The following is a 12,451-nucleotide window of genomic DNA, read 5'->3' on the forward strand; positions in this document are numbered from 1 at the left end:
GAGCTACGAGATTTCAAAACAGAGCCTCCAAAAGGAAAAGAAAAGAGAGGGAAGAAGAAGGAGATTGAAGAGGAGATCTTGCAAGGGAGCAAAAGGGATTCGTTCTCAAGGTTGTGAAGCTTCAGATCCACATCTTTGGTGTCTCCAATCTGTCGTTCCACCATTCTTTGTGAGGTCCTTCTATACTCAAGCTTGCAGCTCTAAATCTTGTTGCTGTCCAAGATAGTGAATTTTGATGTATGTGAGCCTCTAGTGCTATCTACATACAAACTTATTGTAATCTCACAAGCATATAGTGGAAGAAGATTTAGCTGGCTTGGTCCCGTCGTTTTCCCCTAATTTGGGGGCTTTCCACGTTAAATCTGATGTCTTTTGGTTGATTTGATGCTACTGCGATTTTCTCTATAATATGTATAATGCATATGTTGCTCTATGTGAATAGGTTGACATCATGGCTGATTTCGCTGCCACTAACATGTTGTGTTAGTGAGGTTTTCCCAAGACAATACGACAACTTTCTCTTCGTCAGACGACTAACAGGGGACTGTTGCTTTGCTGAGACAACATGCGCGCATGAACCGGACAGGGGTTCAGGGTTTGTTACTCTGGATGGCCGCATCTACGATCGGACTCGTAGGATGAGGCAGTGGTTGAAGCTGACCAAGTCGAAGGACCGGCGCACTGCCGCTGACTCCTCTGCCCATAGACGCGGCAGCAGGTCGCCTACCCTACTCCTCCTCATCACCGGCGGGTAATCCCGAAACAACAACAGATGCATGAACCTGTTTCAATTCCACATGGAGGATTGGTGGTTTGATTTTTTTAATAGTAAGTAGTATGTGTTGTCTATCTTTTGTTATTCCTATAGTGATCTACATGCCTAAAAGAAAGTTGGGTTTACTGAAATAGTCTTCTTCTGCAATCTGCATACATCGTGTATGACGAAACGATGGCCATTGCTGAATGCTACTGACCAAGACAAGGTGAATGTGGTCCTGGAGAGCTAAAGGCATGGCTGAGCTCCTCAAGACCTGGCAGCACCCTAGTTTCTGACATCGTTGAAATATGAACTTTGTTGAATGCCTAATGTTGTTGATCCCTTAACACATAAGTTTATATTAGGGTTGTGATCTAGCTCCTTTTATATTCGTACAGAGTTGTGAAACTGATCTATCCAATTATATTAGTTGTAAAGAACTATTCACATTCAATAATAACAGAGATATCACAGATTGCTTGGCGCTTGATGATTGTTGTTTTGTTTGCAAATTTTGTAGGTCATAATTACTCTATTATCACATTATGGTTGAGTGCTCTATTTATGTCCGTGAGTCCCTCTAGGTCTCAAGAACTGGTACTAGTCTATATAATTTCAGTACATATTATCTTGAATGCACATACCGTGCACGAAAACCTCAATTAGAATCCCAAACAAACCGAACACATTAAGGGGGTGTTTAGTAGGTGAAAAAGTTTGAGTTTTGGTACTGGAGCACATTTCGTTGTTATTTGGCAACTAATGTCTAATTATATACTAATTAGGTTTAAAAGATTTGTCTCGTCCTAATCAGTTAAACTGTGTAATTAGTTATTTTTTTCAACTACATTTAATGGTCCATACATGTGTCTGAAGATTCGATGTGACAGGTATTATAAAAAAAAGTTTGGGAACTAAACACCGAGAGAGAGAGGGGGGGTTAAACAGAGGAAGATAGTTATTCATGGTTTGGGTGACTTGTCCATGCTTCACTGGATGAAGTTATTTAACCATTATATAAAGAAACATGAGAGGGAAGACACCAAGAAGAGTGAAGAAGAAAGAGGAGGTGCATGGTTGCATCAAGTCTGCAGGAAGCACCAATTGAACGTTGAGGAGTATGAGCCGAAAGAAGATTGGATCATGTCACATGGATAAGAAGGCTCGGAATGGCAGAGCGCATAAGATTCAAGGGCAATGATACACAATGATCTAGTTGCCGAAGATAAGTATGCATTGAGGGAGAGTGTTGGAAATAACAATGTGTACTTGAGAAGGTTCTAGAATAATTTGAAAAATAGCAAGAGAGAGGAGTTGTCATGTTGAATGGCAGGACAAGAATTCTTTACAATTAGATATTTTGCATAGTTGGATAAGAATGAGAAAAATTTCAGAGTTACATATTTCGTAAAGAAGAGTATGAAAGTTGCCACATGGCAACACCACAACACCCATGAGCACCTATAAATATAGAGATGCTCCCATCCCCTCTTACCATACCAAGGCATAAGAGGTCTCAAGTAGATAGTAGTATAGTAGCTATGCAGTGTAGTTTTGTTATGAACTTATGACAGGGTAGCGAAATAAAGAGCACAAGAGTTTTATGTGGTACCATGTTATAGTGAATAAAGAGTCGAGTTTTCTTGTATAGACTTAGTCTCCCACGTTTTGGTGTCTAGGTGAAAGTCTACTTGATGTAGTGTGGGTATAGGGTCCGCAGAAGAGGTGGTATTACACTACTTTGCTACCGCTTCTCAAAGGTCGGTGTTATCAGGATCACCAATTTCTCAATAGAAGCAAAGGAACAAAATTCCAACCAATATTGCAACCCACCAACGAACACAACTAGGCAAAGCTGAAAACACAATTACAAGGCATCGAAAATAATGACCCGCCCGCCCTAACAGTTCCCTGAACACAAAGCATAAGCAAAACATATAGAAATCCCATACATAGATTTCCCCAACATTCAGTGAAAATTAGACAACACATTTCCTTGTTAGATTTCACAAGCATATAAGTTTTAGCCATCAATTTTTAAACACCACAAATGCCCATAGTGATTATAGTGCATCCATCAATTTCAAAGACTAATCAAGATTTACTTATGGCCATATTTTTTAAGGCGTAATATTCATCCACTCTAGCCTGTAGATACATAAATTTAGACTCACAAGTAGACTTATCTCCATTGATGTTACAAAATAATAGCAATATTAAATATCATTAATATAAAAAGTGTGTGCAATAGTATAATTTGTTATTTTGATGTCTAACCGAATAGAAAGTGGTATGGTAATCTTTCCAGCGTCCAAATGCCGCATTCCAATTATACCCTTATTGAGTCCACCCATCACCTTGTTATCACCTGGATTCAAAGTACAAGAATCAGTTAAACCAATCGAAAGCATGACATATGGTAAAGAAAGAAAAAAAGTGTACGGTTCATACCAAGAACAATATCAGATGCCGCGATATGGGAATCTTGTCATTCTCTATTTTGAACTTGAATCTAACTCTGAAATATAATAGGACCAGTTTAAGATAGTCTCATATAAAAATGACACAAATGAGCTAGCGAAAAAAAGGGCAAAGGCACCTTTATGAACAATCGGATATGAAATTTCAACCATAGATTAACTTGCCGCGACCTTGTCATTCTCTTCCATAACCTTCGATCCCATCTCAGCTCTTGGATTTTAGCCCCTACCATTTCTCTCCTCAATATTATTAATTTTGTTTCATAAAATTTTGAAGGTACAAATGTAATCCTCTTAAAGTTTAAGCTTGTGGCTTCACTTTCTTTCTCATTGATTGGATTGGTTGCGGGCTTATCATCTACATCATAAATATAAGGTGCGGCATATATAAGGTTGGACGAAAAACTTGTCGCTCGTTAGCTCGCTCGGCTCGGCTCATTAGTGGCTCGGCTTGGCTCGGCTTGTTAAAAAATATTAACGAGCCGAGCCAAGGTTTTAGCTCGGTCTGTTATCGAGCCAGCTCGAGCCGGCTCGCGAGCCGCTCGCGAGCCGAAACGAGCCGCTCATTTGAATTTGAAGTGTTAATCTTTTATGCTCATATGTATTGGCTATGCATATTGTATGTGTTATATGTGTGTTGGGCACTTAATATTTGACTGGTTTGCTTAGTGATGGTTGCATACTTGAAAGTTATATTTCTACATATATTCATACATTCATTTTGCTAGCTGGTGGCTTGCTCTGGCAGCTGGCTGTTGTTTTTTCGAGCCGGCTCGCGAACCAAACGAGTCAGCTCGAGCTGAAAAACAAGCCGAGCAGAGCCAGCCTTTTAGCTGAGCTTGTTAACGAGCTGAGTCGAGCCGAGCCAAGCCGGCTCGATAGCCAGCCTTAGGCATATATAATAACACATATGGAAAGTTGTTATCAAATATATCATATAGCTCTTGAAATCACTTTACCTTCATGTGGACGGAGAAGAGATTCTTTCTTCTCTATCTAGGGATGCAAGTTAGATATATTTTGGGTCACTAGGTCGACCCAAAAATTGATAAAATAAACTAGAATCATTGTGTACCTACTTGCAACTTATCTCTATCAAATCAAAGCCGATGCTGAGTAAGCGTGGGCAAAATTTATTGCTTGGACTATATATTGACGTTCAATTTTGATTGGGCATGGTGAAAAATGGATTTTGCAGCACATCGATGGATCATTTTAGTATGCATCTACACTCAACAGCCTATCATTTGACACAAGTACCACATTCTGAGGACATGTAGACTGAGATTATTTGTAGATTTTGATCTATGCAATTTCAAAAAAAACTAATCACGAATTCATTTACCCAACAGACTTCAACACTTTGTTATTGGGCACTATGGCGGAACTCTAGATATCTTCATTCCCAAATAATTCATTTGGATATGCTACAGCAAAATAAGCTTTATGTTCTATGACACTGCAAAATATCTGCTTAGTAAAAGTGCCCGATACATTTATCATATGCATTGTGTGGTCCCGTTTTCCATTTTAGCTCCAATGTGTTCTGTTCCAGAACACCTTGTCCGGAAATGATATACTTTGTGGCATCGTTTAGGTTCTGCATTGTACTATTTAGCCCTCCAAAATCCAACTCCCAACATGACGACTTATGCATGACTCTCATTTGGGTTTTCTTCATTTTCTGCATTTCTGATTTATCTGCCGAGTGCTGACTGATTGGCATTCCTTCGGCCATAACAAATTGATGAAATGACAAAAGCCTTATACACCACTGTAATTAACAGTTTTTTTGTGAAATCATGCAACCATCAGAATGTGAAATCACCTCTGACAGATAAATGGCATGTTTAAGTGACCAAGGATGAAGGGATTTTCTTATCTACACTGTCCCATGTTAATTGTGATTATCTTGCCTCCATCATTGATTTTCCATTATAAGAATTAGATTGAGGTATAGGAATTCAGATCAAGCTATTGCAGTGTCCTTCCAGCTTCAGTTATTTTGTTTTCCATTTGGTATAATCTAGACAAAATCAATTCGGTCATTGTAGCAAAAATCATGTGCTTGGCTACATGTAATTGTACTTAAGCATGTTGTTCATAGCTTACGGACTTGAATGTCATAACCAAATAAAAATTGCATTATGTTCATAATTATATCACTTGTAGTGTGATAGCTGGGTGCCTGAGGCTATCCACACTCATCCTCCTCTAAAAGAATATTTCTAGTCTGGTCATCAAAATTTTCTTCTCTATATAGAATTTTTCTGCACCCATCCATCCTCTAAATCTCTCCTCTATACCAACTACCAGCTAGGGGACCGTTCAAATTTAAGCAGAGGATCGGTTGTAACTTTTCTTGCGAGTTTCCTTAGCCCGCGTCAGAATTTTCTATCTTTTTTACCCCCGCCCCGCCCCCTCCCCTCCCGTTCTCTTTCTCCCCCCACCCGAGCGCCGCCGCCCGCAGCTCCTCCTCCCCTCTCCGCTCGCCCGCGCGCTGGCCACCACTCCCTTCGTCCGTGCCGGCCGCGGCGGCGGAGCTCCCGCTTGCGCGCGCGCCGGCCGCGGTGGCGGAGCAGGGCCGCCTCCCTCCAACCTGGCTCACTGGCGCTCCTCCGTCCTCCCTCCGTGGGCCCGCGACACATCCTCCCTCCTCCTCCCTTCTCCCTCCTCTCTCCGCTGCGAGCTCCGCGCCGGCCGAGCGGAGGCACGAGCCTGGCGACCGGAGCCGCGGGCCTGCGCCACCCTCACGCATGGCGGCGAGCAGGGCGAGTAGGGCTGCACGCGAGCTTCCTGCATCGGCGGCCTCCTCGACCTCCCCGGTGGGCCTCCATGGCGGCGGCGCAGCACGGCTCCCCTCCTCCCTCATCCTCCCTCACGGTCGGCAGGCTCGGCTCCAACGCGGCGCGGCTCCCCTCCACCCTCCTCCCTCGCGGGTGCCCCCCCCTCTCCCTCTCTCCTCTGGCCTCGCCCGGCGGCGCGATGGGCGGAGCTCGACCACGGCCCCCCAGCAGCGCAGCGGGCGGAGCGGCGGCCATGGCGTGGCGGCCGGCCGAACCACGGCGCACGGCGGGGCAGTAGCGGGACGGAGCGGAGCGGCAGTGCGCGTGAGGGAGACGACAGGTTGCGTGCCCGGCGGCGGAGGCAGCGTCCAGCACCGTGGGAGGAGGTGCGGAGCAGAGGTGGCATCTCCTCGTGGCGGCGGAGGTCATCCAGCACGTGCGCGCGCCGGCCGGGGCCACGGAACTCCAGCACGGCGGGCGGGACGGCGGCGGCGGGGTGGGCTGCTGGCCCCACGAGCTGACGTAGGCGTGTAGAGGAGGTTCTCTATCCCTCTGAATTTGCAATCGGGATTCCCTGACTTACTGAAGGCAAGTCAGAGAACACTGTAGCAGTGACTTTGTGTATTTCCGGCCGTCCGATCCGAGATGGATGGCCAGGATTGATTGCTACAGTGTAAAACCGGAAAGTTGGACCCCTGAATTTGGAGGAAACCGGGAGAAACTCAATGGTGGAGGATGCTTTGGAGTACCCAGTTGCAGCTCCACCCTCCTCTGTTTGCGTCCTTCAAGATCCTTTAGAGGAAGCCGGTGCGAGTAACCTGAGGCCCGTGTAATAGCTGGGAGGACGGCGGCGGGGCGATTGACCCGATTCCCGCTGCTACCGCGTGGCCTATGGGGAGAAGAAGCGTTGACAGCCTCGGCGCGGCCGAGTTTGTGAATGTGGTGGTGCATGGTAGTGAGGAGGCGGCGTGGTGGTCGCGCGGCGCACGGGGCAGCCACATTCGGGCTCGACGCGCGGGCGAGACGTGTGATTTACCGCACTGACTAGCGCCTCCCACCCTCGCCATAATAGCTCGGCGGTAGGCCTACAACGAAGCCCCATTCTCCAACTCCTCTGCTCCCTTCCCGCAGCCTGAGCGCCGCTAGGCGGCAGGCCTGCAACGAGGTGGGGGAGGCAGATCCGGTCTCACCTAAGGTGCAGGCGCGTCGGCGGGATCAGGGGCGACAGCTACGGCTCACGGGTGCAGGCGGTGTGCTGAGACTCATCAGAACAAATCAATTCGAATCCCAATCGAAAACCGGATAATAATACCACGCAGCCATGACACGGGTTGCATGTAGAGTTTCTTTTAAAAAATTAGTGGTCTCATATAAATATAGATAAAATTTATATTACTCGTAGCAACGAAACAATATACTAATAAATTGAAATAAGCTGAAAGCACACAACCCAAATCATATTGATCGAGATACGAACGGTCTAGATTTCCAAGCAGTCTTGGGAGACCCCCGATGTGATGTCATCCGACCAATGGGAGGCGCCCCAACACCGGATCTCCGGGCCCACTTGCCGTAGCCTTTCTAAAGTCCTCCCTGACAATCATTAAATTAGCAAACAAGTGCCACTCCAGATGGAAATCAGGCCGCAATTAGAAAAATTGAAAGTCTATGTACTTAAGCGAAAATATGTTCCCGATGCATATAAATCCAGGAACCAACCCCCACGATTTCGAAAATTCGATCACAAACTCCCCCTTTCCGGCTTTCCCTGCTGCTGTTGCTGCTGCTCCTCCACCTCTGGAAGCATCGATCTCTCTCTCGAGCCATGGCGAAGGCAAGGGCACACTCGTCGAAGCGAACCACCCATCACCTCCTACTCGCGGTTTCCCTCTCTGTTTGCGTTCTCCTCCCGCTGCTCTTGCCGGCGGCGGCAACCGCCGCGGTGGCGGTGGCGGAGGGGGATGGGGAGATCAAGTCGGCGCTGGGGGCCGGGAGGCAGTGGGTGACCGGGAAGGACGAGGTGAATCTGGTTGCGGAGGGGGATACTGCTCGAGTCGGTTCGGTGGAGGAGGACGAATTCGCTGGTGGCTTCGGCTCCCTCGACAGCATGCTGCAGTGGGCTATCGGTACGGGAATCCCAAACCCCCTAAATTCTGCTGTACAGTCTTTCGATTTTCTTTGGGAATTTAAAGTTTTGCAGGAAAAGGTCGGGCCAGTTGATAATTGATGTTGCATTTGTGTTTGTAGAGTTTGGTTGGGTTTGAGCGTATAAAGACAACTCTGTATTTTGCTGAATGTTTCTGGTCTTTGTGGGGCAGGAAATTCTGATCCGGAGAAGCTGAAGGAGGAGGCAGCTGATGTGCAGAAATTGTCTGCAGATGAGCTGCTGAAGCGGCGTCAGGAGATCAAGGTAATAAACGCTGCTTCACTGCGTCAGTATTCTGACTTCTGTTAATTTATTATCAGCTTTGTGGTGTGATATTCCATCATCCTATTTATTTTGTAGTTGTTTGTATGCTTGGGCAGTACACATAAGAGTTTGGTTTGATCATGATCTTGATTACTTGTGCTGTTTTGGAGCGCTCTGCTTTACTATACAGCTCGTACATCTAGCAGGTGAATTAGTACTTCAGTGCCTGGAGCTGGGGACATGCTTTTGCGCTTGTTCTATCATTTGGACTTCCAGAGTGGAAAAAACTTATTCCTGCAGTGCCCCAAGTTATTATGATGTTCTTGTTATAGTTGTAGACTTCACAAGGTTTGAATTTTGCTCCACACATTGTAACTGTTATTAGCCAAAGAAAAGATAAATCTATTGTGTATGCGTTCTTTCAGTAGTCAGAGAGCTGGTCCTCTATTTAGTTGAAAGGCAAAGGTTAAAACTTTGTTATACACTACACTGAATGTATTTTCTTGCAGGAGTTGATGGAGAAGTTAAAGATGCCATCAGACGCTGACTTAATGAAAATTGCAATTGCTGACTTAAAAAACTCTTCCATTTCTCTGGAGGATCGCCAGCGTGCATTGCAGGAACTTTTAGTTCTTGTTGAGCCCATTGACAATGCTAATGGTAAGTCTGCTCCTTTTTTAGTTCATCTGTATGCTACTTACTGCTATGCTATGCACATCAACAAAAATATCTTCTTATATCCACTGGAAACTGAGTCATCTAAGTCAACACCTTTAGAGTCTAGGCTGCTGACATAATGTAGCCACTGTTTTACTACTTGTATTGGTTGTATTCCTAAAATGCTCAATGCTTGAAGTGTATGTACAGTTCACCACTTTGAAAAATACCGAAGGCATTGTTTGAAGTGCTCACTTGTGTTTCTGTAAACCTCTCAGCATAAAACTGTATAACCATGCAACTATAGCTTGCAAAGATTTCTCTTCCAGAAAAGAAAATAGCGTGTGACAGCTTGTGAACTCTTGTGTCCTGTTTGATATTTGTTAGTTTACTTTTTTCTAAGATTTTCTGAAACTCTGTTGTTCTTGCATATGCTCAGATCTTGACAAACTTGGGGGTCTTCTTCCTGTGATTCAAGAGCTTAATAATGCAAATGAAGAAATACGGACCACCTCTGCATGGGTCCTTGGTACAGCCAGTCAGAATAATGCACTTGTACAAAACCAGGTAATCGCATTAACCAAGAATGAGCATTCTGATTCCACTTTTGTGCCTTTTGTAGTCAGGGAATGTGCATCATTATTCATTATCCTGTCCATGTCCTGTAAATACATTTTTTTCTTAGCTAGCCTTGCAGATTCTGATTTGTTTGGTTAGTTGCCAACAAAACTTTGCGACGCCAAATGGTGAGGCACCCCATAGTTTCTTAGGTGAAGTTTGGCAAAGTGTGGCAACGTGTGCAGGACAAACAAAACCAGTGTTACTGTAATTTAGCCTTACAACTTAATTACATGTGCTCCAATATGATGTTTACCCTGTGTAGCATACCATTTCATGCATGCGATTGTGAGTGCTTTCCTTTTTAATATATTTTATCTGTAACGTGATCAGTGGATTTCTTATTAACAATTGTTTCCGTCGTGTTTCTGGTCAGAGCACAGTTGAAGTACTTTGATCAGTTCTTTCTGTTCTAGTTATGCAGTATGCCCCGATAATATGCTTAGCCATGCTAATGCTGACCCCTTCACCCTTGGCTAGATCCTCGGTTATGGAGCTTTGGTGAGGTTGGTGAAGATGGGGTATTCGACATCTACAGAAGAAGCTGCAAAAGCATTATATGCTATATCTGCTTTGATCAGAAACAATGTAAATGGTCAAGAGGCATTCCATTCAGAAAATGGGGGTTCAATGTTGCAGGTAACAACCTTTTTTCGACTCAGAATATGGACACAGAATTGGTTCACGTCTGACAACTTTGCCTGTTTTGCAGCACATATTGGTGAGCAACAGTATTGATGTTAGGCTACAGAAGAAAGCAGTGTTTTTAGTAACAGATCTGGCAGACTTTCAGCTAAATTCTGGAAACCCACAATTTCCTTTCTTAAGTGACCGCCTTTTCTTGAAGTCAATGGTTGATATGTTGTCAAACTTTGACCTAGATCTTCATGAAAAGGTATGGTTGGAGCTGCCTCCAGTTCCTATTATCGTGAACATGCTTGCTGCTACCATTATTAAGCGGTTAGCATTTTTCATGACAATTTTACTTTTGCATAATAATATTGCCATTTCCCTAAAAAGAAGTTTATCATTTTTTGGAAGACAATAATCTTAGCGGTACATGCTTGGACATGCATTTTTAGTGATGCAAAGATAAAATCTTGTCATTGAATATATGGATATGTAATTTCGGAGTTATTGCCATAGATGCATATGTTACTACACTAGTACCTTCAGCATTTTGGACACGTAATTTAGTTTTACAAGCTTATACACACAACTTATTTATTTATTAGTTTGTCATGCCATTCTCCTTCATTGAGTTTTGGCTCAAGCAGTCATGCATATCTGAAAAATCTGATTTGGAAGGTCTAGGTTGCAACATGTTTCATTGTTCAGATATGGGAGTGGCTGCTACACTTCACACGAGCTTTACACTGTCTATAAAAACTAGCTCGCTGGACCTACCTAGTAAATTGATCTGATCCTTCCTGTGCAGGTCTTGTTGGCCATTAAGAGTCTGCTGAAACTTTCCTCAACTGATGTGGAGGATTTTGAGTTCTATGACCTCGAGGGTGTTCTGCTCAGACTAGGGGTACAGTTGGAGGATTTGACACCAGAGGATCAAAAGGAGTTCGCTGCGGAGGTTGATGGCCTTCGAAGGGAAGTTCAGACGCTCTTCCAACAGAAGCTCAAGCAGGTGCATAGTTGACCTTGTACCTTAGACCGAAGTCCAGCAATTTGCTAAGTTAACTTGCATTTCTTCTGCTAACGACCAGGGTAAAGCGACTGCGACATGATATTTGGAAAGCCACCAGAAGATTTGCCCTTTTGGATGCAGTATAATCCATCATTTTTTGTGGGATTCTAATGTTACAGACTTACAGTTAGATGGGCAGGTTTGGGTCCCCTTTTCTTGCAGTATTCAGGAATGACCAGTCGGAGTCGGAGGGGCGGGAGGAATGTCAGGTAGTAATGTCGTGGTGTTGTAGTATATGATGGACATGATAGGTTTTTGGATTGTTGGAAAAATAGACAACTGTAAGTTTAAATTCCGAACTAGATTTATCATGACGAGAATTAAACCTAGCATGCATGACTCTAACATACTAGACAGTACGTATATCATAAACATGATCTCAGAAAACATGATAATGAAACAGATTTGATCACAAAATACGTATTGTGCGGGAGCCGCCGGGAAGACGAAAGGCGCAGACGAGACGAAGATGGTCCTTCGAACAAAGCGCAGCAACCGGCGTTGCAGACGACGGTACGCCGCAGCTCCTGACTTGGACGGAGGACGAGCCGTGGCGAAGAAGATGAGCAGTCGCGCTTAGTGCTTCCCAAAAACCTTATTCGCCCTCTCCCGGTGCAGGATCACAAGAGCGAGCGGTTCCGGAGACCTGCTCTCCCGTTCGCCGGTGCACGCCGGCGCTTGGGATGGAGAAGACTAGGTGACGGCGCAGCAACGAGAGGAGGCAAAACCCTAACTCAGATTAGATCTTCTTATGAATTCCCAAATCTTGGGGACTCCACGTATAGCGATCTATGGTTCACTTTTTCCATGAGGGAGATGGTCCGTATTTAAAGGAAGAAAAACCCCTTACACCCTCGTCCATTAGCAATACGGGACTAATAGATGGTGTACCTCCTCTTAGCGCTAATGGGCCTTTGAGATTTATTAGGATTATTTATATGGGCCAAGCCCATAAATCTAACAATCCCCCACCAGATCTCAAATACCTGTAGCAGCACCGCCCAAATTAAACTGGCTTAAGTGCGCTAACCATCATCTTAATAC

At 44.6% G+C, this 12,451-nt stretch overlaps 1 protein-coding gene and 1 long non-coding RNA gene across 2 annotated transcripts; both read left to right on the top strand.

Annotated features, from left to right (window-relative positions):
- The first annotated feature begins 2 nt into the window (after nt 1-2).
- On the top strand, nt 3-1,244 carry LOC120683674. The gene is made up of 2 exons (XR_005678877.1): nt 3-828; nt 910-1,244. It is a non-coding gene; the product is annotated as an uncharacterized LOC120683674 (long non-coding RNA).
- Nucleotides 1,245-7,030: 5,786 nt separating this feature from the next.
- LOC120683665 (hsp70 nucleotide exchange factor FES1-like) lies at nt 7,031-11,736 on the top strand. The gene is made up of 8 exons (XM_039965759.1): nt 7,031-8,149; nt 8,342-8,433; nt 8,943-9,093; nt 9,530-9,657; nt 10,189-10,347; nt 10,421-10,603; nt 11,147-11,347; nt 11,427-11,736. The coding sequence occupies exons 1-8, from the start codon at nt 7,849-7,851 to the stop codon at nt 11,445-11,447; spliced, it is 1,236 nt and encodes a 411-aa protein (XP_039821693.1). The 5' UTR covers nt 7,031-7,848; the 3' UTR covers nt 11,448-11,736.
- The last annotated feature ends 715 nt before the right edge of the window (nt 11,737-12,451 follow it).

Source organism: Panicum virgatum, chromosome 2K, assembly GCF_016808335.1.
Source record: "Panicum virgatum strain AP13 chromosome 2K, P.virgatum_v5, whole genome shotgun sequence".
Classification (NCBI taxonomy): Eukaryota; Viridiplantae; Streptophyta; class Magnoliopsida; order Poales; family Poaceae; genus Panicum; species Panicum virgatum.